Genomic DNA, 25,832 nt, shown 5'->3' with positions numbered 1-25,832 from the left:
TACTAGAACAGTGTAGGAGGCTAGGCAAGATTACTTATACTGTAAAAGTGTAGGAGGCTAGGTTTGAATACCTCTAGTAGAACAGTGTAGGAGGCTAGAATACCTCTACTAGAACAGTGTAGGAAGCTATAATACCTCTACTATAACAGTGTAGGTGGCTAGAATACCTCTCTATAACAGTGTAGGAGACTAGAATACCTCTACTATAACAGTGTAGGAGGCTAGAATACCTCTACTATAACAGTGTAGGTGGCTAGAATACCTCTCTATAACAGTGTAGGAGACTAGAATACCTCTCTATAACAGTGTAGGAGGCTAGAATACCTCTACTAGAACAGTTTAGGTGACTAGAATACCTCTACTATAAAGGTTTTGGGGGCTAGACTAGAATACTTCTACTATAACAGTTTAGAAGGCTAGGCATGAATACCTCTTCTATAACAGGCTAGGGGGCTAGAATAACAGTGTTGGGGGCTAGAATACCTCTACTATAATAGTGTAGTAGGCTAGAATACCTCTACTATAATAGTGTAGGAGTCTTGAATACCTCTACTAGAACAGTGTAGGAGTCGTGAATACCTCTCTATAACAGTGTAGTAGGCTAGAATACCTCTCTATAACAGTGTAGTAGGCTAGAATACCTCTACTATAACAGTGTAGGAGGCTATAATACCTCTACTATAACAGTGTAGGAAGCTATAACACCTCTACTATAACAGTTTAGGGGGCAGGTGACTATGCTAGGCTACCTCTAGTATAACACTTTTGGGGGGCAGTTTGCTATGCTAGGCTACCTCTACTATGCTGGGCTACCTCTACAGAAAGAGTGCAGTGGGGCAGGTGGCTAGGCTAGGTTACCTCTACAGAACAGTGCAGTGAGACAGGTGGCTAGGCTAAGCTAACTCCACAGAATAGTGCAGTGGGGCAGGTGGCTAGGCTAGGTTACCTCTACAGAACAGTGCTGTGGGGCAGGTGGCTATGCTAGGCTAGGCTAACTCTACAGAACAGTGGGGGAGGTGGCTAGGCTACCTCTACAGAACAGTGCAGAGGGGAGGTGGCTAGGCTAGGCTACCTCTACAGAACAGTGCAGAGGGGAGGTGGCTAGGCTTCCTCTATGGAACAGTGCAGAGGGGAGGTGGCTAGGCTAGGCTACCTCTACAGAACAGTACAAGGAGCAGGTGGCATGGCTACCTCTACAGAACAGTGCAGAGGGGAGGTGGCTAGGCTAGGCTACCTTTACAGAACAGTGCAGAGGGGAGGTGGCTAGGCTACCTCTACAGAACAGTGCAGAGGGGAGATGGCTAGGCTAGGCTACCTCTACAGAACAGTGCAGAGGGGAGGTGGCTAGGCTAGGCTACCTCTACAGAACAGTGCAGAGGGGAGGTGGCTAGGCTAGGCTACCTCTACAGAACAGTGCAGAGGGGAGGTGGCTAGGCTACCTCTACAGAACAGTGCAGAGGGGAGGTGGCTAGGCTAGGCTACCTCTACAGAACAGTGCAGAGGGCAGGTGGCTAGGCTAGGCTACCTCTACAGAACAGTGCAAGAGGGGAGGTGGCTAGGCTAGGCTAGGCTACCTCTACAGAACAGTGCAGAGGGGAGGTGGCTAGGCTACCTCTACAGAACAGTGCAGAGGGGAGGTGGCTAGGCTAGGCTACCTCTACAGAACAGTGCAGAGGGCAGGTGGCTAGGCTAGGCTACCTCTACAGAACAGTGCAAGAGGGGAGGTGGCTAGGCTAGGCTAGGCTACCTCTACAGAACAGTGCAGAGGGGAGGTGGCTAGGCTACCTCTACAGAACAGTGCAGAGGGGAGGTGGCTAGGCTAGGCTACCTCTACAGAACAGTGCAGAGGGGAGATGGCTAGGCTAGGCTACCTCTACAGAACAGTGCAGAGGGGAGGTGGCTAGGCTACCTCTACAGAACAGTGCAGTGGGGAGGTGGCTAGACTAGGCTACCTCTACAGAACAGTGCAGAGGGCAGGTGGCTAGGCTACCTCTACAGAACAGTGCAAGAGGGGAGGTGGCTAGGCTACCTCTACAGAACAGTGCAGAGGGGAGGTGGCTAGGCTAGGCTAGGCTACCTCTACAGAACAGTGCAGAGGGGAGGTGGCTAGGCTACCTCTACAGAACAGTGCAGAGGGGAGGTGGCTAGGCTAGGCTACCTCTACAGAACAGTGCAGAGGGCAGGTGGCTAGGCTAGGCTACCTCTACAGGACAGTGCAGACGGGAGGTGGCTAGGCTAGGCTACCTCTACAGAACAGTGCAGACGGGAGGTGGCTAGGCTAGGCTACCTCTACAGAACAGTGCAGTGGGGAGGTGGCTAGGCTAGGCTACCTCTACAGGACAGTGCAGACAGGAGGTGGCTAGGCTAGGCTACCTCTACAGAACAGTGCAAGAGGGGAGGTGGCTAGGCTACCTCTACAGAACAGTGCAGAGGGGAGGTGGCTAGGCTAGGCTACCTCTACAGAACAGTGCAGAGGGCAGGTGGCTAGGCTAGGCTACCTCTACAGAACAGTGCAAGAGGGGAGGTGGCTAGGCTAGGCTAGGCTACCTCTACAGAACAGTGCAAGAGGGGAGGTGGCTAGGCTAGGCTAGGCTACCTCTACAGAACAGTGCAAGAGGGGAGGTGGCTAGGCTAGGCTAGGCTACCTCTACAGAACAGTGCAGTGGGGCAGGTGGTGGAATGATGTTAAAGAAAATGTGCTCTGTTAGTTTCTCATCATGGTAAAGGTGGCTATTTTACCATGTATTTCCCATGCTTATAGCCAAGGCAAAGACAACGTTTGCATTCTTAAGAAGGATATTATTCATGCCCAGATCATGCTTTTGTTGTACAAGTTGCATGTACAGAGGTTCAGTCAGTAGTTGTCGTGCTTTATGCCATGCTCCCATCATCCCAACTCATGGAAGCACTCATTGACCCCACAAAGAAGTACTGTAGAAATAATTTTAAAAGCTGTTGGCTTTACAACTGGGCCAAAGAACTACACTGTCTGCAACTGGGCCAAAGAACTACACTGTCTGCAACTGGGCCAAAGAACTACACTGTCTGCAACTGGGCCAAAGAACTACACTGTCTGCAACTGGGCCAAAGAACTACACTGTCTGCAACTGGGCCAAAGAACTACACTGTCTGCAACTGGGCCAAATAACTACACTGTCTGCAACTGGGCCAAATAACTACACTGTCTGCAACTGGGCCAAATAACTACACTGTCTGCAACTGGGCCAAAGAACTACACTGTCTGCAACTGGGCCAAAGAACTACACTGTCTGCAACTGGGCCAAAGAAGTACACTGTCTGCAACTGGGCCAAAGAACTACACTGTCTGCAACTGGGCCAAAGAACTACACTGTCTGCAACTGGGCCAAAGAACTACACTGTCTGCAACTGGGCCAAAGAACTACACTGTCTGCAACTGGGCCAAATAACTACACTGTCTGCAACTGGGCCAAATAACTACACTGTCTGCAACTGGGCCAAAGAACTACACTGTCTGCAACTGGGCCAAAGAACTACACTGTCTGCAACTGGGCCAAAGAACTACACTGTCTGCAACTGGGCCAAAGAAGTACACTGTCTGCAACTGGGCCAAAGAACTACACTGTCTGCAACTGGGCCAAAGAACCACACTGTCTGCAACTGGGCCAAAGAACTACACTGTCTGCAACTGGGCCAAAGAACCACACTGTCTGCAACTGGGCCAAAGAACTACACTGTCTGCAACTGGGCCAAAGAACTACACTGTCTGCAACTGGGCCAAAGAACTACACTGTCTGCAACTGGGCCAAAGAACTACACTGTCTGCAACTGGGCCAAAGAACCACACTGTCTGCAACTGGGCCAAAGAACTACACTGTCTGCAACTGGGCCAAAGAACTACACTGTCTGCAACTGGGCCAAAGAACTACACTGTCTGCAACTGGGCCAAAGAACTACACTGTCTGCAACTGGGCCAAAGAACTACACTGTCTGCAACTGGGCCAAAGAACTACACTGTCTGCAACTGGGCCAAAGAACTACACTGTCTGCAATAGATAAAGTATAAAACATGAATGCATGTTTTGCCTGTTAAATAAAAACAGAGTCTAAAATACTGTTTGTTGTATGCAACATTTATTTCATGCAAAACCTTTTTAGTTTACATCTCGGTATTTTAATACTTTAATTTGTGCATAATGTAAAAATACATGCATTTTACTTTTCCCCAATAATCTCCCCAAACCCCCCAATACTGTTCTGTACTGAAACCTCAGAATTTTTCTTTACTGAAATCGCATTTACATACGAGCATATAGTTCACCTGTAGTTATTTTTGACATGTAATCTTCACAAAGGGTTTAACATTTCAAAACAAACACCACCAATCACAGCAGAGACGTGATCAGACCAAAGGAAATGGAAAACTTTGCCCAAATAAAACAGGATATATTTTATTTGACTTGAATATATATATTTTACAAGGATTAATGTTACTGATAAATAAGTCAACTAAAGGCTTGTTAAAGCATCTTCTTGACTTATACGTAAGTATTAGAGCTGTAAAAAAAAAAAAAAAACACATTCCTACAGATATAAACAATACATTGTTACATCAACTCTGCATCGGTGTGTATTGTTAAACAAAATGAAAACAGCTCATATTATCTCAGTAGTATGTTTTTTTCATTTAAAATGTGGTATATTAATTAAGTTAAGTTTGGTGTACTTAGTGAAGTTCATTTAAAATGTGGTATATTAATTAAGTTAAGTTTGGTGTACTTAGTGAAGTTCATTTAAAATGTGGTATATTAATTAAGTTAAGTTTGGTGTACTTAGTGAAGTTCATTTAAAATGTGGTATATTAATTAAGTTAAGTTTGGTGTACTTAGTGAAGTTCATTTAAAATGTGGTATATTAATTAAGTTAAGTTTGGTGTACTTAGTGAAGTTCATTTAAAATGTGGTATATTAATTAAGTTAAGTTTGGTGTACTTAGTGAAGTTCATTTAAAATGTGGTATATTAATTAAGTTAAGTTTGGTGTACTTAGTGAAGTGTTACTCGTTTGAAAGGAGGTCCCTGTATGAAATTATTTTCTTAAAACCAGGGGTTGGAACCGGTTCCGGGGAACGAAAACGACCTACGCTGTTCCCGAACAGAACTGCTATTTTAAAAGCTTGAGAACTGGTTAATAATAATAACGTTTCTTTTTAATATTCCAGGCATTTTTTTACAGTCCCATAAAAAACGTAACCATAAAGTGCCTATGCAAAGCCCTCATTCTGTCACTTGGAAAGTTATTCCAGCATCTTCCTGCCAGTTGAAGATCTTTGTGTGTCTAGGCTACTTGCCCCTCCCCCTCCGAAGCGTAGGCTACTTGCCCCACCCCTTGCGGAGCATAGGCTACTTGCCCCTCCCCCTCCAAAGCATAGGCTACTGAAAACCCTCCACCTCCTAAGCATAGGCTACTGTAGACCCTCCCCCTCTGAAGCATAGGCTACTGTAGCCCCTCCCCCTCCGAAGCATAGGCTACTTGCCCCTCCCCCTCCAAAGCGTAGGCTACTTGCCCCTCCCCCTCCGAAGCATAGGCTACTGAAAACCCTCCACCTCCTAAGCATAGGCTACTGTAGACCCTCCCCCTCCGAAGCTAGGCTACTGTAGTTTACTGATGTTCCAGGCCTAATTCAGAAATTAGGGAGGGAGATTTTTCATTAGAGAAGAATGGATTCACTTTTCCAATGCTAGTTGAGGTTGGAATAATCCAAGTTTCACATTGGATTTATTAACTACAAAAAGGTAAAGCCCCCCCACAGACTGTACAATTTTAGCCATCTCAGACAAAATGTTTAAGTCTTGGACAAATTCCTAGGTCGTAAATGATTGTCGGACGTCTTGGCTCCTCGTTCAGTGAGACAGGGTCTAGGTCTGCTGGTTCAGTGAGACGGGGTCTAGGTCTGCTGGTTCAGTACCACTACATCTTGGCTGGTTCAGTGAGACAGGGTCTAGGTCTGCTGATTCACTACCACTACGTCTTGGCTGGTTCAGTGAGACAGGGTCTAGGTCTGCTGGTTCACTACCACTACGTCTTGGGTGGTTCAGTGTGACAGGGTCTAGGTCTGCTGGTTCAGTACCACCACGTCTTGGCTGGTTCAGTGAGACAGGGTCTAGGTCTGCTGATTCACTACCACTACGTCTTGGGTGGTTCAGTGAGACAGGGTCTAGGTCTGCTGGTTCAGTGAGACGGGGTCTAGGTCTGCTGGTTCAGTACCACTACGTCTTGGCTGGTTCAGTGTGACAGGGTCTAGGTCTGCTGGTTCAGTACCACTGCGTCTTGGCTGGTTCAGTGAGACAGGGTCTAGGTCTGCTGATTCACTACCACTACGTCTTGGCTGGTTCAGTGTGACAGGGTCTAGGTCTGCTGGTTCAGTACCACTACGTCTTGGCTGGTTCAGTACCACTAGGTCTTGGCTGGTTCAGTGAGACAGGGTCTAGGTCTGCTGGTTCAGTACCACTACGTCTTGGCTGGTTCAGTGTGACAGGGTCTAGGTCTGCTGATTCACTACCACTACGTCTTGGCTGGTTCAGTACCACTAGGTCTTGGCTGGTTCAGTGAGACAGGGTCTAGGTCTGCTGATTCAGTGCCACTACTTGCGGTCGTAGGCTCAGACAAAGTTATGGCAATGTCAGATTGGTTTTAGCCTTTATCATGAATTTTGGCTGGTGTTTGCGAGCCGATCCTGGTGACTGACAAATAAGAACACGGCCGGCACTGAGTACACACAGAATTAAAACGCCTACATCCTTTGCCAGAGCGATTTCCAAAACGATTTCCCTAATAATCTTGTTTACATGACATCTGAAATCAGGTTACCTGATAGGATTTTGATAAATGCACAAAATCACCAATCCCCCCCCCCCAAATAAAATCTACCACACCGACCACGTTATTTCAGGGAAGCCTATTTGATTCTGACATATAAAGTTTGTATGTGAAAACTATTTTCAGTTTTTCCAAACTCAATTAACTCTCTCATAAGGATAGAGATGGGCTTGCATTGCTGGTGCTGTCATAAGGGCAGATCAAACACAACGCTGCAGTTGACATAGACTACGTCGTTCGACGTAGCCTCTCAAGTCGATCGCAGAATGTGACGACAAAACTGAAGCAAATCTTACCATCTGGCCAGGTTGATGTCAAGATTTTAATTTGGTAACATCGCACAATGTGACGTGATGATCTCACAATGTGACGTGATGATCTCACAATGTGACGTGATGAGCTCACAATGTGACGTGATGATCTCCCAATGTGACGTGATGAGCTCAAAATGTGACGTGATGATCTCACAATGCGACGTGATGAGCTCACAATGTGACGTGATGATCTCACAATGCGACGTGATGATCTCACAATGTGACGTGATGATCGCAAAAGACTGAATCCGACATACAGTCAGCAAAGGCCTTAAGACTTTTTTATTTATTTATTTATTTATATTTGAATTATGGTGCCGCTGTTCACACACAAGCTTGTTAGCTAGTTTAGAACAAAACAATTGGACAATAATTTTGGTTCCAACCCCTGCCTAAAACCATACAGTAAGTTAACAATACCTGAATTTGGGAAAGGGAAACATGTGTCAGCTACATAAAACCTTTCTACTAAGAGTCTCTTGCTATAGAATAAGCTGATTTCAAGTGTGCATAATAAACAAATAAAAAAGCTTTTGAAAGAAAACAATGTTTTTCTTACATGTGATAGTTAGCTTCTCGTGTTGAACATAAAATCTCATGCAACACATGCAAATGAAACCACAGTTTAGTTTCTGTTGACAACAAAATATCATCGCTATTATCAAAAAAGAATCGTCACCATTTCCTCGTTCTAGAATCTTCAGCATTCTAGATCTCTATTCATTCCAGAATTATTTTTTTTGGGGGGGGGGGGGGGGGGGGGGGGGGGGGATCTGAACTGCCACTCTCAGAGTTTACAAAGTCTTTGTCAAGTCTCATATTTTAGAACTTATCAACTTTGCAACAAATAAATACTTCACGGGAAATACTCAACAACGGGACTGTGGGACTCCCAAAATGGCACCCTATTACCTATAAAGTGCACGACATTGGACCAGGGTCTTCAGAGCTCTGATCAAAAGTGATGCACTATGTAGGGAATATGGTGCCATTGAGCCACAGCCAACAGCTGGGAGCTGAACACTCCCAATAAGTAAAACCATAGCTTTAGCATCATAAACATTGTAAAGCAGGGGTTAAATACATCTTATGAAATTGTCTTTCTTTCACAAGTTTTTTTGTTTTAAAAAAGCAGAGGGAAAGTTATTAATATAGAACAAAAAATCAAAAGTATGAGAAATCAAAAGCAACAGGCAATTATAGAAAGGGAGAACGTATAGACAATAGGGGATAATATCCTGTATCAGACTAGTATATATCATCAATGCTTTACTGGAGCTATCTCTGCAGCTGAACTGGGTAATCAATGCAAAGAGGCCCGTATGGCAGTACTGAATATAAACTGGAGCTGATGACACGCCCAAGACAAGAAGAAAGGACAGCAGGAAGAAAGGAAAACAGGAAGAAATGACAGCAGGAAGGAATGGAAAACAGGAAGAAAGGACAGCAGGAAGAAAGGAAAACAGGAAGAAAGGCCAGTGTAAAACTAAATCTGTGAAGAAAGAAGACAGTAGTAGAGAAAAGAGAGCAGCGGAGAGGAGAGAGGAGGAGGAGAGAGGAGAGATGAGGAGACATGAGGAGAGAGGAGAGATGAGGAGGAGAGAGGAGAAAGGAGAGATGAGGAGAGAGGAGAGATGAGGATGAGGAGAGAGGAGAGATGAGGAGAGATGAGGAGAGAGGAGGAGGAGAGAGGAGAGATGAGAGATGAGGAGAGAGCAGTGGAGAGGAGAGAGGAGGAGGAGAGAGGAGGAGAGAGCAGTAGAGAGGAGAGAGGAGGAGAGAGCAGTGGAGAGGCGAGAGGAGGAGAAGAGATGAGGAGAGAGCAGTAGAGAGGAGAGAGGAGGAGGAGAGAGGAGAGATGAGGAGAGAGCAGCGGAGAGGAGGAGGAGAGAGGAGGGATGAGAGATGAGGAGAGAGCAGTAGAGAGGAGGAGAGATGAGAGATGAGGAGAGAGCAGTAGAGAGGAGGAGGAGAGAGGATAGATGAGGAGAGAGCAGTGGAGAGGAGAGAGGAGGAGGAGAGAGCAGTGGAGAGGAGAGAGGAGGAGGAGAGAGGAGAGAGCAGTGGAGAGGAGAGAGGAGGAGGAGAGAGGAGAGCAGTGGAGAGGAGAGAGGAGGAGGAGAGAGGAGAGAGCAGTGGAGAGGAAAGAGGAGGAGGAGAGGTGAGAGATGAGGAGAGAGCAGTAGAGAGGAGAGAGGAGGAGGGGAGTGGAGAGAGCAGTGGAGAGGAGGAGGAGGGATGAGAGATGAGGAGAGAGCAGTAGAGAGGAGAGAGGAGGAGAGATGAGAGATGAGGAGAGAGCAGTAGAGAGGAGGAGGAGAGAGGAGAGATGAGGAGAGAGCAAGTCACATAGTGATAGGATTTGTCCAGAAACAACCCCTAGCCACTTGGTTTTCTGAGGGGTTTGAGGCTTAAGCATTATGGTGACAACTGATAGGCTAGGTGGAGCTATCACCATATTGCCTACACCTATCCAATCCTCTCAGATCTTCACGTGTCTAGTGAGTAGGGGCTACCGTTAGGGGTTGAGTATGGACAAGCCCAAAGTGTCCTGGTAAACCATGCTAGAGTTAAGAGAATGGATGGGATGTGGGAAGGAGAGTGCTGGAGGAGACAGCATGGACTTGGGGGAGGAAACGCAGGAGGACGACACTGCAGAGGCATCATGGCCGCTCATGCCAGACATGCTGTTTAGGAAGCTCCAAGGCTTGTCATAACCTTCAGTTGGAAAACAGAGCGTGTTTTGAGTACTCTGCAGAGTGTTTCGAGTGCAGTACAAGACAATACCAGGGCAGCAGTTGGATGATGGACCCATGTCAGCCTTGTCTGTCTCTATGATGGAACCATGTCAGCCTGGTCTGTCTCTATGATGGACTCATGTCAGCCTGGTCTGTCTCTATGATGGACCCATATCAGCCTGGTCTGTCTCTATGATGGACCCATGTCAGCCTGGTCTGTCTCTACGATGGACCCATGTCAGCCTGGTCTGTCTCTATGATGGACCCATGTCAGCCTGGTCTGTCTCTATGATGGACCCATGTCAGCCTTGTCTGTCTCTATGATGGACCCATGTCAGCCTTGTCTGTCTCTATGATGGACCCATGTCAGCCTGGTCTGTCTCTATGATGGACCCATGTCAGCCTTGTCTGTCTCTGTATTTCTTACAACCTGTTGCTGTCTTGTTTTTTGTTTTCTCCAAACACAAATGTCAACAGACAATGTCAACAGACAGTCAGTGAGGTCAACAACAGTGGTATTCTCCATGCATTGAGTGTGTCAGTAGTATGTATTGTGTGTCAGTAGTATGTATTGTGTGTCAGTAGTATGCATTGAGTGTGTCAGTAGTATGCATTGAGTGTGTCAGTAGTATGCATTGAGTGCATCAGATGTAGTAGCAGCTAGTTCAACAACATGCATGCACAGGGTGGTACTGGAATGGTTTAAAGGAGCAGACATGTTGACATTCAACTAGGCCACCTGAATGGCTACAGTATATTGGAGAATATGATGGCAGTCTGCTACAGTATACTGGAGAATATGTTGGCAGTCTGCTACAGTATATTGGAGAATATGATGGCAGTCTGCTACAGTATATTGGAGAATATGTTGGCAGTCTGCTACAGTATATTGGAGAATATGTTGGCAGTCTGCTACAGTATATTGGAGAATATGATGGCAGTCTGCTGCAGTATATTGGAGAATATGTTGGCAGTCTGCTACAGTATATTGGAGAATATGTTGGCAGTCTGCTACAGTATATTGGAGAATATGTTGGCAGTCTGCTACAGTATATTGGAGAATATGTTGGCAGTCTGCTACAGTATATTGGAGAATATGTTGTCAGTCTGCTACAGTATATTGGAGAATATGTTGGCAGTCTGTTACAGTATATTGGAGAATATGTTGGCAGTTTGCTACAGTATATTGGAGAATATGTTGGCAGTCTGCTACAGTATGTTGGAGAATATGTTGGCAGTCTGCTACAGTATATTGGATAATATGTTGGCAGTCTGCTACAGTATATTGGAGAATATGTTGGCAGTCTGCTACAGTATATTGAAGAATATGTTGGCAGTCTGCTACAGTATATTGGAGAATATGTTGGCAGTCTGTTACAGTATATTGGAGAATATGTTGGCAGTCTGCTACAGTATATTGGAGAATATGTTGGCAGTCTGCTACAGTATATTGGAGAATATGTTGGCAGTCTGTTACAGTATATTGGAGAATATGTTGGCAGTCTGCTACAGTATATTGGAGAATATGTTGGCAGTCTGCTACAGTATGTTGGAGAATATGTTGGCAGTCTGCTACAGTATATTGGAGAATATGTTGGCAGTCTGCTACAGTATATTGGAGAATATGTTGGCAGTCTGCTACAGTATATTGAAGAATATGTTGGCAGTCTGCTACAGTATATTGGAGAATATGTTGGCAGTCTGTTACAGTATATTGGAGAATATGTTGGCAGTCTGCTACAGTATATTGGAGAATATGTTGGCAGTCTGCTACAGTATATTGGAGAATATGTTGGCAGTCTGCTACAGTATATTGAAGAATATGTTGGCAGTCTGCTACAGTATATTGGAGAATATGTTGGCAGTCTGCTACAGTATATTGGAGAATATGTTGGCAGTCTGTTACAGTATATTGGAGAATATGTTGGCAGTCTGCTACAGTATATTGGAGAATATGTTGGCAGTCTGCTACAGTATATTGGAGAATATGTTGGCAGTCTGCTACACTTTTTTATCGATTCTCCCTGTAGATTTTGGGATTCTGTCTTGTGTTCCCTTTAACTGAGAGCCAAGGGCTGAATCCCCCAACTTGAGAAACGGAATGCCAACTTGAGGTTTTGCATACATTAGGCCTCGATGGCAATAAGAGATTTGTTAGGTCACTGTTGGCTCAAGCCCCAATAGAACAATAGCTTTGTGCTTTTAGATACCAGTTAAAACACAGACTGGATTAGAGTTGGCGTAGTCATGAATTATATATTTTTTTAAAAGACAGACATTTATAAGTATAATATTTTTCTTATTTTTTTTACAGTGTTTGTTGTTTTCCAAATTTAGGGTTGGGCATTTCATTTTACTCTGTCATGAGGCAACTTCACATAGCCCCTCATAACACCACAGGACTTCATACTCTAGAGTCAGATATTCTCTATTAGCGTTGGGCTCTAACACCACACTAATTACACCCATCAGCAAGACAGGGCATCATGATGATCGTCAATGGCGTCAGATTCCTAATCATCAGCAGGGTTCCTCATCAATAGCGTCAGATTCCTAATCATCAGCAGGGTTCCTCATCAATAGCGTCAGATTCCTAATCATCAGCACGGTTCCTCATCAATAGCGTCAGATTCCTAATCATCAGCACGGTTCCTCATCAATAGCGTCAGATTCCTAATCATCAGCAGGGTTCATCATCAATAGCATCAGTAGAACAAACACACCAGGTAGCTGCATACATGATAGAGCCAGTAAAACAACAAACAAAACATACATCAAGGCTTTCTTCACAAGCACATTGTATTTCATATAATAACATCTCAAATTGGTTGTTTTGTTTGTATAACATATAGGAACATTATATATAGGTACATTATGTATGTTGTGTGTGTATATAAAATAGTCACTTCATAAAAAAAAATAAAAAAAAGTCAGAATTCATCTAAGATAAATCAAGAAATCTGTCATTCATTTAGAATTTTTTTTGCTGAGGAGATCTTCGTAGCGCAGTTTGACATCTAGCTAAGGTGTTTGGTGCAGTATTTCTCAATTTAAAAAAATGTGCCTGAAAAACTGGTCAGTGTACTGCATTCAGTCTATCGAGTCGGGAAAGTCTGGCTGTGCTCAGGACTGATTTCTGAGAACTATAACCTGTCTACAACTTCATCATCCTCAAGCTGTCAAACTATGGTAAATAAAGGACAAGCTAAATGCTGTTTATCAGCCCCCCCCCCCCCCCCCCCCCCCCCCAAAAAAAATGCTATTTGGCTAAGTTCCAACTCTGTGTTTGTCAATGAAGCTAGCAGTCACATTGAGCAGCCAGGCCACAATTTAATTACATTTTTTTATTTAACTAGGCAAGTCAGTTAAGAACAAATTCTTATTTACAATGACGGCCTACCCCGGCCAAACCCAGGGAGAACTCTGGGCCAATTGTGCGCTGCCCTATGGGACTCCCAATCAACTTATCAAGTCACTGGGCAAGTGGGCATGATCCTAATCAAATCTAATTTTATTTGTCACATGATCCTAATCCATATCCACCCATTGTGTATGTCGTGACAAACTCACTTACAAAACGTAGTTTTGGACGAGACTGACTTTATGGCCAAAATTATCCTATTTACACTTTATAGTCAATTTTGACACTATAATCAATGTTTCTGACTCATACCCAGCTAGCACAGTGGATCTGGGCCGATTCCGGCTGAGTTGGGGCACTCGGCCAAGAGTCAGGTGTGAGTTATCGGGCCCAAATGTATTACTTAGGCCTCGGGCCGATTGGGGCTACTCTCTGGCAGATGATTAAGGGCTGCTTTATATAATTAACATAAAATTATTTATTTTTCCATATTTTCTCATTGTTTCTGTGATCAAAAAATACAAATAACATTTAAACGAAATTCTTTAAGAGTACTGTGTAGTATTTTAGTATTTTGATACTTTGTGCAAGGCAATTGATAGGCATTAAAAACTGTGTGGATAGAGCCTGTATGTATAAAATGTATAATAGTGATATTTAAAATTACTAAATTGGGTAGTTTTGTATACATTTATAAAAATTTGGATCTGGCCGCCTCTGGGGGATCCTGGTGAGATGCTGGCAAAGTCGGCTGAATTCCAGTAGATGGAAACGGGTTGATGTACTGGGGCCGGTTCTGGGCAGTCGTTAATTTTGATTCCGTGTCGAGTCCAACACCCGATTCCGGGCCGATTCAATCAGTTCCGGCCTCCCGGAAGATGGCCGCTTCTGGGCCAGATTCCTCATTGCTAGCTGGGTATCGATGCCACACAGGCCATTTAAAACCAGAGAAGTTGGTTCTAAAGGAAAAGGATAATTGGAATACGTCTGATTACATCTTATAGTACTTTCTGCATCCCAAATGACACTCTATCCCAAATATACGGCCCTGATCAACAGTAGTGCGCTATATAGGGAATAGGGTTCAATAGGGCTCTGGTCTAAAGTAGTGCGCTATATAGGGAATAGGGTTCTATAGGGCTCTGGTCTAAAGTAGTGCACTACATAGGGAATATGGTTCTATAGGGCTCTGGTCTAAAGTAGTGCACTACATAGGGAATAGGGTTCTATAGGGCTCTGGTCTAAAGTAGTGCACTATATAGGGAATAGGGCTCTGGTCTAAAGTAGTGTACTACATAGGGAATAGGGTTCTATAGGGCTCTGGTCTAAAGTAGTGCACTATATAGGGAATAGGGCTCTGGTCTAAAGTAGTGTACTACATAGGGAATAGGGTTCTATAGGGCCCTGGTCTAAAGTAGTGCGCTATATAGGGAATAGGGTGCCATTTGCGACGCAGGCCCTAGTCCCTTTGCACTATTTCAATCTGATGATGTCATGGGCTCTCCAGTAATGTCCAGTAATGTCCTGTAATGTCCAGTAATGTCCTGTAATGTCCTGTAATGTCCAGTAATGTCCTGTAATGTCCTGTAATGTCCAGTAATGTCCAGTAATGTCCTGTAATGTCCAGTAATGTCCAGTAATGTCCTGTAATGTCCAGTAATGTCCAGTAATGTCCAGTAATGTCCAGTAATGTCCTGTAATATCCTGTAATGTCCTGACCTTGATTTTTTTGCAGAAGTATTTTTAGAACTCAGACTTTCGAAGATGAGTCAACTCAACAACAACAAAAAAACATCTGCTTAAGTGTGTGTACATTACTGTATTTACTTGGGATATTGTTTTTCAATGGGAAAGGTTCCAAACTAGCTGAATCTGGAGGGCGTCTTTAATGACCCGTCGTGTTCTATGGAGTTCAGAGCACTTCTCTACAGAGCTACGGTAGCTACAGGTATCATCGACAAAGACGTTTCAAAAACACGTTGGTCAAAAGAAAGACAAAACCGAATGTAAAGTGACCGCTGTCTATTGTTAGGAGGAGAGGTCAAACCAGAATGCAGATCTATAAGATGACAGTTAGGGGGTAGAGCAAAGGCTTGGATAACAACCGTGTGTGTGTGTGTGTGTGTGTGTGTGTGTGTGTGTGTGTGTGTGTGTGTGTGTGTGTGTGTGTGTGTGTGTGTGTGTGTGTGTGTGTGTGTGTGTGTGTGTGTGTGTGTGTGTGTGTGTGTGTGTGTGTGTGTGTGTGTGTGCGTGTGTGTGTGCGTTTGCGTCATATGCATGTTCACATGCGTGTTGGCCCACAGGTTGAAATTGTGTACTGTATGTATGATTATGAGAAATCAGGTCGTAGGGAAAGCAACCCGTTTAATAGCTGCCTTTGTTTGGCAGTTACAGTACATAACTCTCCTCCCTCCTCCCCTTGTGTGGTTGGACTGTGTTTGGCTGTTACTGTAGGTGTACGTACCCCTCCTGACTCTACACCCTTTGTGGTTGGGTCGTTCTGCAGCTGTGGTGATGAGACAACAAGGCCGTTCTCTCTCACTGGGGCTGAAAATCTCCTCTGGCGAGATGGCCTGGTCTATATGAGGACAGTCTTCATTGGCTAGAGCTGCGTTGGCCGCCTCCCCATTCAGCTTGGAATCTTCAGACAGACACACAGGAGATTCCATAGAAATAGAATTAGAACAGGAGATTCCATAGAAAGAATTAGAACAGGAGATTCCATGGAAATATAATTAGAACAGGAGATTCCATAGAAACAGAATTAGAACAGGAGATTCCATAGAAACAGAATTAGAACAGGAGATTCCATAGAAACAAAATTAGAACAGGAGATTCCATGGAAATAGAATTAGAACAGGAGATTCCATGGAAACAGAATTAGAACAGGAGATTCCATAGAAATAGAATTAGAACAGGAGATTCCATAGAAACAGAATTAGAACAGGAGATTCCATGGAAATAGAATTAGAACAGGAGATTCCATGGAAATAGAATTAGAAAAGGAGATTCCATGGAAATAGAATTAGAACAGGATATTCCATATACAGTGGGGCAAAAAAGTATTTTGTCAGCCACCAATTGTGGAAGTTCTCCCACTTAAAAAGATGAGAGAGGCCTGTCATTTTGTCTGTCATAGTTGAAGTGTACCTATGATGAAAATTACAGGCCTCTCTCATCTTTTTAAGTGGGAGAACTTGCACAATTGGTCGCTGACTAAATACTTTTTTTGCCCCACTGTAAATAGAATTAGAACAGGAGATTCCATAGAAATAGAATTAGAACAGGAGATTCCATGGAAATAGAATTAGAACAGGAGATTTAATTTAAAAAAAAAAAAGAACAAGGGATTCCATAGAATTAGAATTAGAACAGGACATTCCATAGAAATATAATTATAACACAAGATTCCATGTAAATAACATTAGAACAGGAGATCCCAAAGAAATATAATTAAAATTAGAACAAGAGATTCAATAGAATTAGAACAGGAGATTCCATATCAATAGAATTAGAACAGGAGATTCCATATCAATAGAATTAGAACAGGAGATTCCATAGAAATTGGAATTAGAAAAGGAGAATCCATAGAATAGAATTAGAACAGGAGATTCCATAGAAACAGAATTAAAACAGGATATTCCATAGAAAAAGAATTAGAACAGGATATTCCATAGAAACAGAATTAGAAAAGGATATTCCATAGAAACAGAATTAGAACAGGACATTCCATAGAAACAGAATTAGAAAAGGAGATTCCATAGAAACAGAATTAGAACAGGACATTCCATAGAAACAGAATTAGAAAAGGATATTCCATAGAAACAGAATTAGAACAGGACATTCCATAGAAACAGAATTAGAACAGGACATTCCATAGAAACAGAATTAAAACAGGACATTCCATAGAAACAGAATTAGAACAGGACATTCCATAGAAACAGAATTAGAAAAGGATATTCCATAGAAACAGAATTAGAACAGGACATTCCATAGAAACAGAATTAGAACAGGACATTCCATAGAAACAGAATTAGAACAGGACATTCCATAGAAACAGAATTAGAACAGGACATTCCATAGAAACAGAATTAGAACAGGACATTCCATAGAAACAGAATTAGAACAGGACATTCCATAGAAACAGAATTAGAACAGGACATTCCATAGAAACAGAATTAGAACAGGACATTCCATAGAAACAGAATTAGAACAGGACATTCCATAGAAACAGAATTTTGAACAGGACATTCCATAGAGACAGAATTAGAAAAGGACATTCCATAGAAACAGAATTAGAACAGGACATTCCATAGAAACAGAATTAGAACAGGACATTCCATAGAAACAGAATTAGAACAGGACATTCCATAGAAACAGAATTAGAACAGGAGATTCCATAGAAACAGAATTAGAACAGGACATTCCATAGAAACAGAATTAGATCAGGAGATTCAGGAGATTCCATAGAAGTAAAATTAGAATATCATTTCTCCAGGAGATACAGACAACAAGGTCAAACACTCTGATCAAATTAAATATTTCAATGCTTCTTGTCCAACTGCCAAACAAGAGACCCGAGCAGAGAACTGCAACAATTAGATAAATGGGCATCCCAATTCAATACAATACAACTTCCTTCCCTCAGAGGCTAACCTCCCTTTACTCAGTGCTGAAGTCTGTCAAAAGTGAATCATATGATGTTTAGTAACAAACAACAACAGTACCAGCTTAAAGGAGCTACATGTAGGATTTTTTAAACAACAAAAACATATTTTCAAGAACATATCCATAATATAGCTTCAGTAATAGGGGAATGATATTGTTTTAAAGTGCTACTTACCCTCCAGTGTTGTGCTTGGCTGTGATATTCGCCTATTGATTTCTGCCGCTGGAGAGGCATCTGTTGTCAAAATGGGAAAGCTGTTTTGACTTTGTGGCTGTGTTATCTAGTGGAAGTAGGGTCAAGTGACCAATATTGAAAAATCATAATTTCCTGGTTACTAAAATTACTAAAATTCGACACTGTTAGCTCTTTATGTGAGGAAACAAGCATTGAACAGCGTAGGGGAATTATTGTGCTATCTAAATCGCTGTGAAATATCTTTTAACCAAAGTCAAAAGTGAAAAACGTAAGTGTCCGTTATGTTACAGGGAAATTGGATGCGGGGGAGGGGTAGGAAATGTGTTTTGAATGGAGCATAGTGCTGTTACAATTCACCTATCTTACAATGTTTTTAAAATGTATTTAACCTTTATTTAACTAGGCAAGTCAGTTAACAACAAATTATTATTTACAATGACGGCCTACCCCGGCCACGACCCTGGGCCAATTGTGCACCGCCCCATGGGACTCCCAATCACGGCTGGATGTGACACAGCCTGGATTCGAACCAGGCACTGCAGTGACGCGTCTTGCACTGAAATGCTGGGCAACTCGGAAGCCCACATTGGGGAGAAGGTCTGAGAAATTCTAGGTGCAGCACCTTCAATTAGAAGATGGGGTATGAAAGCTTTATGTTGCGTGCTACATTCTGTATTGCACATATCCCAGCATGATTCAAATAAAATATTACTGACTGTTTAACCTCTCTTGGGTAGGGGGCAGTATTTTCACTTCCGGATGAAAAGCGTGCCCAAAGTAAACTGCCTGTTATTCAGGCCCAGAAGCTAGGATATGCATATAATTGGTAGATTTGGATAGAAAACAAATAATGTCTGTGAGTATAACAGAACTGATATGGCAGGCAAAACCCTGAGGACAACCCCCCCCCCCCCAAACAAAAAACAATGTCAGCCTACCACTATTTTCAATGGCTTTCACTTTTATTATAAGGCGAAGTCCTCCCAGATTACAGTTCCTAGGGCTTCCACTAGATGTCAACAGGTTTTTGGAAAAATTAGCCCGAAATTGTAGTTTTTCTAGGTGGCTCCCATTTTGGCTGTAGTGTTTCCAAGCGCGTGGAAGAGGGCGCGTTCTTTGGTATTTTTCTCCGGTAAAGACAATAATGATTCTACGTCTTAAATTTTTACATTTATTTACATATTAGGGTACCTAAGGTTTCATTAATAATGTTGTTTGACTTGTTTGGAATAGTTTATTAGTAACGTTTGGGATTCATTTTTTATGCATTTTGATGGAGGGAAACTGGGTGGATTATTGACTGAAGCGCGCCAGCTAAACTGAGTTTTATGGATATAAAGAAGGACATTATTGAACAATGGTTAAAATATGTTTTTCATGGTTTTGTATGCGGGGCGCTGTCCTCAGATAATCGCATGGTCTGCTTTCGCCATAAAGCCTTTTTGATATCTGACAGAGCGGCTGGATTAACAAGAAGTTAAGCTTTATTTTGATGTGTGACACTTGTTATTTTATGAAAGTTAAATATTTATAATTCTGTAGTTTGAATTTCGCGATCTGCAATTTCACCGGATGTTGGCCAGGTGGGACGCCCATAAGAAGCTAAATAAATTATACTAGCACTGCTTCGGACAGTCAACAGCAGGATTTGAAGCGTGCTACAGAAGGATATTATTATTGTTATTGCCAACGTGAGACAAGTATGTTAGCCTTAAAAACATCAACCCACTTGACCTGACAAGTAGCAGCCTAGTACCTCGGTAGCGCATGTTAGTCGCCTGCATTCAATGATCAGCACAAGTTAATGTGTGCCATGCTTGTCCATGTTAGTTAATGTGTGCCATGCTTGTCCATGTTAGTTAATGTGTGCCATGCTTGTCCAGTACTTAACTTGATGCGATTGTCTGAACTTTAAATTGCTCTTTCTTTTATAGTAAAGCTGTTGTAGTTACCATAGTAACAACATTTCTGCTATTGATGCCAAATTACTACACAACAACAATCGCTACCTTCATACGGGTATTTAGTTTTACAGAATCTTTAACAAATCTTTTCATTGCCTTGATGTAAGCCCCTTACACATATATGAATCTTCATTACATAATTATTACTATATAGGTGTGTGTGACACGGAGGCAGACGCCAGACTGGCTGTGAGAGTGCTAGGAAGGTGGCAGTGAGTCATGTGCTACGTTCCACGGGCTACATCTCAAACTGCTAATCATAAAGCTTATTGATCTTTTAATAAATGAGAGATGAATTTGTTAAATCAGAAGTGGCCGAGTTACCTGGTTGAGCCACTGGGAGTAGAGGGAGGGCGTCTACAGACAGACAGTGAGACAGACAGTGAGACAGACAGTGAGACAGTGAGACAAACAGCGAGACAGACAGTGAGACAGACAGCGAGACAAAAAGCGAGACAAACAGCGAGACAAACAGCGAGACAAACAGCGAGACAGACAGTAATACAGACAGTGAGACAGAGTGAGACAGACAGTGAGACAGACAGTGAGACAGACAGTGAGACAGACAGTGAGACAGACAGTGAGACAGATTGAGACAAATAGTGAGACAGACAGTGAGACAGACAGCGAGACAGACAGCGAGACAGACAGCGAGACAGACAGCGAGACAAAAAGCGAGACAAACAGCGAGACAAACAGCGAGACAAACAGCGAGACAAACAGCGAGACAGACAGTAATACAGACAGTGAGACAGAGTGAGACAGACAGTGAGACAGACAGTGAGACAGACAGTGAGACAGATTGAGACAAATAGTGAGACAGACAGTGAGACAGACAGCGAGACAGACAGCGAGACAAACAGCGAGACAGACAGCGAGACAGACAGCGAGACAGACAGCGAGACAGACAGCGAGACAGACAGTGAGACAGACAGTGAGACAGACAGTGAGAGAGACAGTGAGAGAGACAGAGAGACAGAGAGTGAGAGAGACAGTGAGAGAGACAGTGAGAGAGACAGTGAGACAGACAGTGAGAGAGACAGTGAGAGAGACAGTGAAATAAACAGCTGAACAATAGGATGTTGCAGGAGAGTTTGACTACAGAGAAGAGAAGAAATGAAGAGGGAAGGAGAGGAGAGAAAATAAGAGATTTCTCACCTGGAAACTTTACTTTGAAGACGTCATCGTGTGTCAGAGCCATGTTTTGAGCCAGAGCCAAAACGGGGTGGACTAATTTCGGGCTTTCAGGAAGGAGCGGTGCTTTATGGGGCGTTGGAGGAGAGTTGATGCTGGACTTATAGTAGTTGGGTGATCCTGGTTGGGGTGCTCGCGGGATATGCTTGGTCTTCTTCTTTGGTAGCTTCTGCTTTGCCATGGCCAAGGAGTAATACATTCCAAAGTTGTTGACGATCACGGGGACGGGCATGGCGATGGTCAGTACACCCGACAGGGCGCACAGCGCTCCGACAAGCATGCCAGACCACGTCTGGGGGTACATGTCGCCGTAACCAAGGGTCGTCATGGTAACGACAGCCCACCAGAATCCGATGGGGATGTTCTTGAAGTGCGTGTGCTCGCTGGCGCGCGGGTCGGTCGGGTCCGCTCCCATCCGTTCGGCGTAGTAGATCATCGTGGCAAATATGAGGACTCCGAGTGCGAGGAAGATGATGAGGAGTAGGAACTCATTGGTGCTTGCTCGTAACGTGTGACCCAGAACCCTCAGGCCCACGAAGTGACGGGTCAGCTTGAAGATACGCAGGATCCTGACGAACCTCACCACCCTCAGGAACCCCAGAACATCCTTAGCCGCTTTAGACGACAGCCCGCTCAGCCCGACCTCCAGGTAGAACGGTAAGATAGCCACGAAGTCGATAACGTTGAGAGCTTTCTTCATGAACTCCATCTTGTCCGGACAGAATATGACTCTCATCATGAACTCAAAGGTAAACCAGACCACGCAGACGCCCTCGATGTAGGTGAGATAGACCACCGTCTCCGTCTCCTGGTACACATGCTCCACCGTCACGTTGTCCACCAGCTCCAGCTCGGTGCGGTTCACGATGGGGTTGAAGAACTCGTGGGTCTCCAGACAGAAGGTGGAGATGGACACGAGGATGAAGAACAGAGAGGCCAGGGCTATCCACTGTGGAGGGAGAGAGGGGAGGAGAGAGAAGAGGGAAATGGAGAGGAGGACAGAGAAAGAGAGAGAGAGAGTGAAAAGGGGAGAGAGTAATGGGGGAGGGAGAGAGTGGGATAGGGAGAGTGGAGGAGTGGGGAGAGGAGGGGAGAGGGGAGGAGTGGATAGAGGGGAGAGGAGGAGAGAGGGGAGTGGAGAGAGGGGAGGAGAGGAGGAGAGGAGTGGGGAGGAGAGGGGGGTGGAGAAGAGGGGTATGGGAGAGCAGAGGAGTGGAGAGAGGGGAGGAGAGAGGAGGAGAGGGGAGGGGAGGAGTGGGGAGGAGTGGAGGAGAGAGGAAAGGGGAGGAGTGGAGAGAAGGGAGGGGAGGAGAGGGGAAAGGGGAGGAGTGGAGAGAGGAGAGGACAGGAAAAGGAGGAGAGGGAGGGTAGAGGAGAGGACAGTGAAGGAGAGGAAAGGGGAGGAGTGGAGAGAAGGGAGGGGAGGAGAGAGGAAAGGGGAGGAGTGGAGAGAGGAGGAGTGGAGAGAAGGGAGGGGGGAGAGAGTTTGGGATTTAGTGAATGATTTGACCCAAATACAATGCTTTCAGTTTTTGAAATATTTAGGACTAACATTTCTTGCCACCCATTCTGAAACTGAGTTGTTGCTGAGTAGCTGCTGCCTTGACAGGAACTAATGGGGATCCATAATAACCCCCAGGAAGAGTAGCTGCTGCCTTGGCAGGAACTAATGGGGATCCATAATAAACCCCAGGAAGAGTAGCTGCTGCCTTGACAGGAACTAATGAGGATCCATAATAAACCCCAGGAAGAGTAGCTGCTGCCTTGGCAGGAACTAATGGGGATCCATAATAAACCCCAGGAAGAGTAGCTGCTGCCTTGGCAAGAACTAATGGGGATCCATAATAAACCCCAGGAAGAGTAGCTGCTGCCTTGGCAGGAACTAATGGGGATCCATAATAAACCCTAGGAAGAGTAGCTGCTGCCTTGGCAGGAACAAATGGGGATCCATAATTAACCCCAGGAAGAGTAGCTTCTGCCTTGACAGGAACTAATGGGGATCCATAATAACCCCCAGGAAGAGTAGCTGCTGCCTTGGCAGGAACTAATGGGGATCCATAATAAACCCCAGGAAGAGTAGCTGCTGCCTTGACAGGAACTAATGAGGATCCATAATAAACCCCAGGAAGAGTAGCTGCTGCCTTGGCAGGAACAAATGGGGATCCATAATTAACCCCAGGAAGAGTAGCTTCTGCATTGACAGGAACTAATGGGGATCCATAATAAACCCCAGGAAGAGTAGCTGCTGCCTTGACAGGAACTAATGAGGATCCATAATAAACCCCAGGAAGAGTTGCTGCTGCCTTGGCAGGAACTAATGGGGATCCATAATAAACCCCAGGAAGAGTAGCTGCTGCCTTGGCAATAACTAATGGGGATCCATAATAAACCCCAGGAGGAGTAGCTGCTGCCTTGGAAGGAACTAATGGGGATCCATAATAAACCCCAGGAAGAGTAGCTGCTGCCTTGACAGGAACTAATGAGGATCCATAATAAACCCCAGGAAGAGTAGCTTCTGCCTTGGCAAGAACTAATGGGGATCCATAATAAACCCCAGGAGGAGTAGCTGCTGCCTTGGCAGGAACTAATGGGGATCCATAATAAACCCCAGGAAGAGTAGCTGCTGCCTTGACAGGAACTAATGAGGATCCATAATAAACCCCAGGAAGAGTTGCTGCTGCCTTGGCAGGAACTAATGGGGTTCCATAATAAACCCCAGGAGGAGTAGCTGCTGCCTTGGCAGGAACTAATGGGGATCCATAATAAACCCCAGGAAGAGTAGCTGCTGCCTTGACAGGAACTAATGGGGAGCCATAATAAACCCCAGGAAGAGTAGCTTCTGCCTAATCAGCAACTAATGGGGAGCCAAAAAAAAACAGGAAGAGTAGCTGCTGCCTTGGCAGGAACTAATGGGGATCCATAATAAACCCCAGGAGGAGTAGCTGCTACCTTGGCAGGAACTAATGGGGATCCATAATAAACCCCAGGAAGAGTAGCTGCTGCCTTGACAGGAACTAATGGGGATCCATAATAAACCGCAGGAAGAGCAGCTGCTGCCTTGACAGGAACTAATGGGGATCCATAATAAACCCCAGGAAGAGTATCTGCTGTCTTGGCAGGAACTAATGGGGATCCATAATAAACCCCAGGAAGAGTAGCTGCTGCCTTGACAGGAACTAATGGGGACCAATAATAAACCCCAGGACGAGTAGCTGCTGCCTTGACAGGAACTAATGGGGATCCATAATAAACCCCAGGAAGAGTAGCTGCTGCTTTGGCAGGAACTAATGAGGATCCATAATAAACCCCAGGAAGAGTAGCTGCTGCCTTGGCAGGAACTAATGGGGATCCATAATAAACACCAGGAAGGGTAGCTGCTGCCTTGGCAGGAACTAATGGGGATCCATAATAAACCCCAGGAAGAGTAGCTGCTGCCTTGACAGGAACTAATGGGGATCTATAATAAACTCCAGGAAGAGTAGCTGCTACCTTGACAGGAACTAATGGGGATCCATAATAAACCCCAGGAAGAGTAGCTGCTGCCTTGGCAGGAACTAATGGGGATCCATAATAAACCCCAGGAAGAGTAGCTGCTGCCTTGACAGGAACTAATGGGGATCCATAATAAACCCCTGGAAGAGTAGCTGCTGCGTTGACAGGAACTAATGGGGACCCATAATAAACCCCAGGACGAGTAGCTGCTGCCTTGGCAGGAACTAATGGGGATCCATAATAAACCCCAGGAAGAGTAGCTGCTACCTTGGCAGGAACTAATGGGGATCCATAATAAACCCCTGGAAGAGTAGCTGCTGCCTTGACATGAACTAATGGGGATCCATAATAAACCCCAGGAAGAGTAGCTGCTGCCTTGGCAGGAACAAATGCGGATCCATAATTAACCCCAGGAAGAGTAGCTGCTGCTTTGACAGGAACTAATGGGGATCCATAATAAACCCCAGGAAGAGGAGCTGCTGCCTTGGCAGGAACTAATGGGGATCCATAATAAACCCCAGGAAGGGTAGCTGCTGCCTTGACAGGAACTAATGGGGATCCATAATAAACCCCAGGAAGATTAGCTGCTGTCTTGGCAGGAACTAATGGGGATCCATAATAAACCCAAGGAAGAGTAGCTGCTGCCTTGACAGGAACTAATGGGGATCCATAATAACCCCCAGGAAGAGTAGCTGCTACCTTGGCAGGAACTAATGGGGATCCATAATAAACCCCAGGAAGAGTAGCTGCTACCTTGACAGGAACTAATGGGGATCCATAATAAACCCCAGGAAGAGTAGCTGCTGCCTTGGCAGGAACTAATGGGGATCCATAATAAACCCCAGGAAGAGTAGCTGCTGCCTTGGCAGGAACTAATGGGGATCCATAATAAACCCCAGGAAGAGTAGCTGCTAACTTGACAGGAACTAATGGGGATCCATAATAAACCCCAGGAAGAGTAGCTGCTGCCTTGGCAGGAACTAATGGGGATCCATAATAAACCCCAGGAAGAGTACCTGCTGCCTTGACAGGAACTAATGGGGACCCA

The 25,832-nt window shown here is 44.5% G+C and overlaps 1 protein-coding gene across 2 annotated transcripts in view; it reads right to left on the bottom strand.

The window, feature by feature from the left end:
• The window catches only part of LOC110502612 (potassium voltage-gated channel subfamily C member 1), a 62,811-nt gene that overhangs the window by 2,059 nt on the left and 34,920 nt on the right, over positions 1–25,832 (bottom strand). The window contains exons 2-4 of one of the 2 annotated variants that reach the window (XM_036961073.1): positions 21,257–22,241; positions 18,114–18,173; positions 15,735–15,911 (exon numbers count right to left, since the gene is read on the bottom strand). In XM_036961073.1, the coding sequence (XP_036816968.1) occupies positions 15,735–15,911; positions 18,114–18,173; positions 21,257–22,241 (1,222 nt within the window). Of the gene's footprint in view, positions 1–15,734; positions 15,912–18,113; positions 18,174–20,012; positions 20,456–21,256; positions 22,242–25,832 lie in introns of those variants that run through there. The other variant, XM_036961077.1, reaches the window with a different exon arrangement.

Source organism: Oncorhynchus mykiss, chromosome 2 (assembly GCF_013265735.2).
Source record: "Oncorhynchus mykiss isolate Arlee chromosome 2, USDA_OmykA_1.1, whole genome shotgun sequence".
Taxonomy (NCBI): Eukaryota; Metazoa; Chordata; class Actinopteri; order Salmoniformes; family Salmonidae; genus Oncorhynchus; species Oncorhynchus mykiss.
Note: the sequence above shows the minus strand (reverse complement) of the source record. Positions and strands in the feature narration are given on the sequence as shown.